This window comes from Aegilops tauschii, chromosome 3 (assembly GCF_002575655.3).
Source record: "Aegilops tauschii subsp. strangulata cultivar AL8/78 chromosome 3, Aet v6.0, whole genome shotgun sequence".
Classification (NCBI taxonomy): Eukaryota; Viridiplantae; Streptophyta; class Magnoliopsida; order Poales; family Poaceae; genus Aegilops; species Aegilops tauschii.
In genome coordinates, this window is record NC_053037.3 from 348,900,981 (window position 1) to 348,903,745 (window position 2,765).

At 53.3% G+C, this 2,765-nt stretch overlaps 1 protein-coding gene across 1 annotated transcript; it reads right to left on the reverse strand.

The window, feature by feature from the left end:
* Positions 1-2,405: 2,405 nt before the first annotated feature.
* Positions 2,406-2,765, reverse strand: LOC141042943 (uncharacterized). Its single transcript, XM_073511852.1, has one exon. The coding sequence runs from the start codon at positions 2,763-2,765 to the stop codon at positions 2,406-2,408; it is 360 nt and encodes a 119-aa protein (XP_073367953.1).

The following is a 2,765-nucleotide window of genomic DNA, read 5'->3' on the forward strand; positions in this document are numbered from 1 at the left end:
CTTGGGTGTTGTGCCCCTGACAGAGCAATGGATGAAATAGTAGCACATTCTGCAGGTTCTCCAGTGATCAATGCATCCAAAACTGCATCAGATATAATCTCATGTGGGTCTACTACTTAAGCTGCCTTCAGTTGACCTGCTGGAGCTGCTGCAGGCTGATTACATAAATGTCCAGGAAGAAATTTCTCTCCACATTTGTAGCAGAGGCCATTTGCACGGCGATACTCTTTGAGCTGCTTGGCTTTCCATAGTTCTCATGTGGCCAGCTGAGGTTTGGGATCACTCTTGGTGTATGAGTTTCTGAAGGAACTGGTTTTTGCAACCTTGCTTTCTGCCAAAAGCCCTTCCTGAACTGAAGCATACAGTGCTGCCATCTGCACTGTACTGGGTATCTGAAACTCTACTGCAGACCTGAGCTCATCCTTGAGACCCAGCACGAACCGTGTAACCAGGAAAGTGTCACTGATTGTTGGTTCATACAGTTTCACAGTATACACCAGTTGCAAAAATTGCTGTTTATATTCCTCCACTGTTTCCACCTGTTTCAACAGCATCAGCTCTTTCATCTTCTTCCTGTATACATCCACATCAAACTCTAGGATGATCGCCTGACAAAACTGTTCCCATGTATGAAATTCTCCAGACTGTTTGAACGCCTGATACCAACGACCCGCATTATCAGACAAATACAGAGACGCTGATGTGACTTTGAAACTGCCTGGAATATGATACCGCCTGAAGAACGCTTCACACTTGTCTAACCAAATCCGCACCTCTGTGCCATCGAACTTAGGGAAGTCCATTTTGGGCATCCACTACCCCTTGCCCACTCCCTCATCCACAACAGGCAGCACCCGTTGCTGTTGAACAAGAAACATTTCAGGTACCTGAATTGGCCGTGGAGGTGGACGACCGACTGGCTGCGGCCTTGCTCCCAGAATGCCATCGAAGACCTCCGAAGCGGTTGGTGACGAAACCTCAGGTGCTCCATGTTGCTTGCCCATCTGCGCGGCATGGGCCTGGCTCTGCTGCACCTGCCCCAGGGTGTTGCAGGAGAGATCCACCTTGACCTGCACCTGATCAAGACGGGCGGACTGCTCGCTCAGCTTGCCATCGAGGGCCTCCAATTGCGCGCTGATTCCGTCCACGACGGCCAGCTTGCTCTGCGCGGCACGGATCTCCGCGAATTCCTTTAGCATCCGCTCCTGGAACGCCTCCATCTCGTCCGCGAGGAAGCGCGACTGTGGGTTGGGCTTCAATGTCGTCGTGGTCGCCAATTTCCCCCGAATCAACCCACCTCAGGACAGGGATTACGCAGATCGAACCCTAGGGGTGATCCGCTACCGTCGCCTCGGATTTGCTGGGTGCGAAACGGGGGGAAAAATTCGGGCACGGCACGGCGGAGAGGACCGGTAGCTCTGATACCAGATTGTCACAACTTAGGGGCGGTAGGAGTTTGCCGGCGGCGAGGGAACGTAGAGAGGGATCTCAGAGACGAGCGAGAGAGGTGAGAAGCTAGGAGAAGGCAGCGAGAGGAGGAGAGGAGCCTGTGGCTCAGAATATTTCATTTCAAATCTTCGATGCCTATCCACAGTGGCTCGCCTCGCTTACATACCCGCGAGTGCCACCCGAACTCACACGGCCCACGGCCCACTCTATTACAAGGCTCACGGCCCACAACCCACACACTTGAATTCAAACACTCCCGTGAGCCGACGCCGCCGCCTTGTCTCTTCCCTTGCACCTACCTGCCTTGGTGATCCCTGTCATGAGCACCGCAGTGCTTACAGAGATGAGCCGCCGCCGCCAGGTTTCGTTGATCCACTGGATGCCCGACTACTCCCTCGAGTTGCCTCAAGTAGTGGCTGCCGTAGCTGGGCTTCACTGCGCCCACTCCAGCCCAACCACCTGAGAGTTGGGCTTCTTGGCCCGTGGTGGTCGTTGGGCAGCAGGCGAGTGATGCGAGCCGCTGCCCTGTGGGCCCTGCTGGTCGGTGACGCCGGCTAGGCTTGGTGCAGGAGTGGCACTGACATGGACGCTACACTTTCCTCTCGAAAGATGAGGTCGCAAGTTCAATCCTGTCGCCAGCACCTTTTGGCGAGCGGAGCGGAGGTGTGCGCCCATTTGCTATTAGAGCATCTCCAATAGATGGTCCAAAATTTGGCGGTCCAAAACCAGAGATGTAAAATTTGGACCGCCAAAAAATGCGTTTTGTAGCTCCGAAAAAAGCTCATCTCCAACAGATGGTCCAAATTGATGGTCCAAAAGAGCAACTCCAATAGATGGTCCAAAATGAAGATATAAAAACGACATACTACTAGTTCATTCAACATAGTTCAAACATCAAATTCAACATAGTTTCATACATCAACTTCAACTACTACTTATTCAAACTGCTAGATAAACTACTCCTCATCGGAGCTACGGAACTGCTCCCAGAACTCCTCCTTCGTCGGGTCGTCGCACCCCTCCTCCTCCTCCTCCTCCTCCGAGAAGTCTGCCCAGTCCTCCTCGGAAGAGGACTCGATGGGGATCACCGTCGAGGGACCGGCCTCATCCTCCTTCTTCGGCCCCTTCTTATTCTGCTCCGCCTCACGCTTCCAGTAGTACTCCAGCTCGGCCTGGACGTACTTCGGATTCTCCCGAGCAAATCTTGCCATCGCCTCCTCATCGGTCTCGCCAGCACTATCGACAACCGACGGCTTCTTCTTCTTCTTCTTCTTCGTCGTGATCTCCTTCATGTTGATGCCCTGCGGCACAAGCAT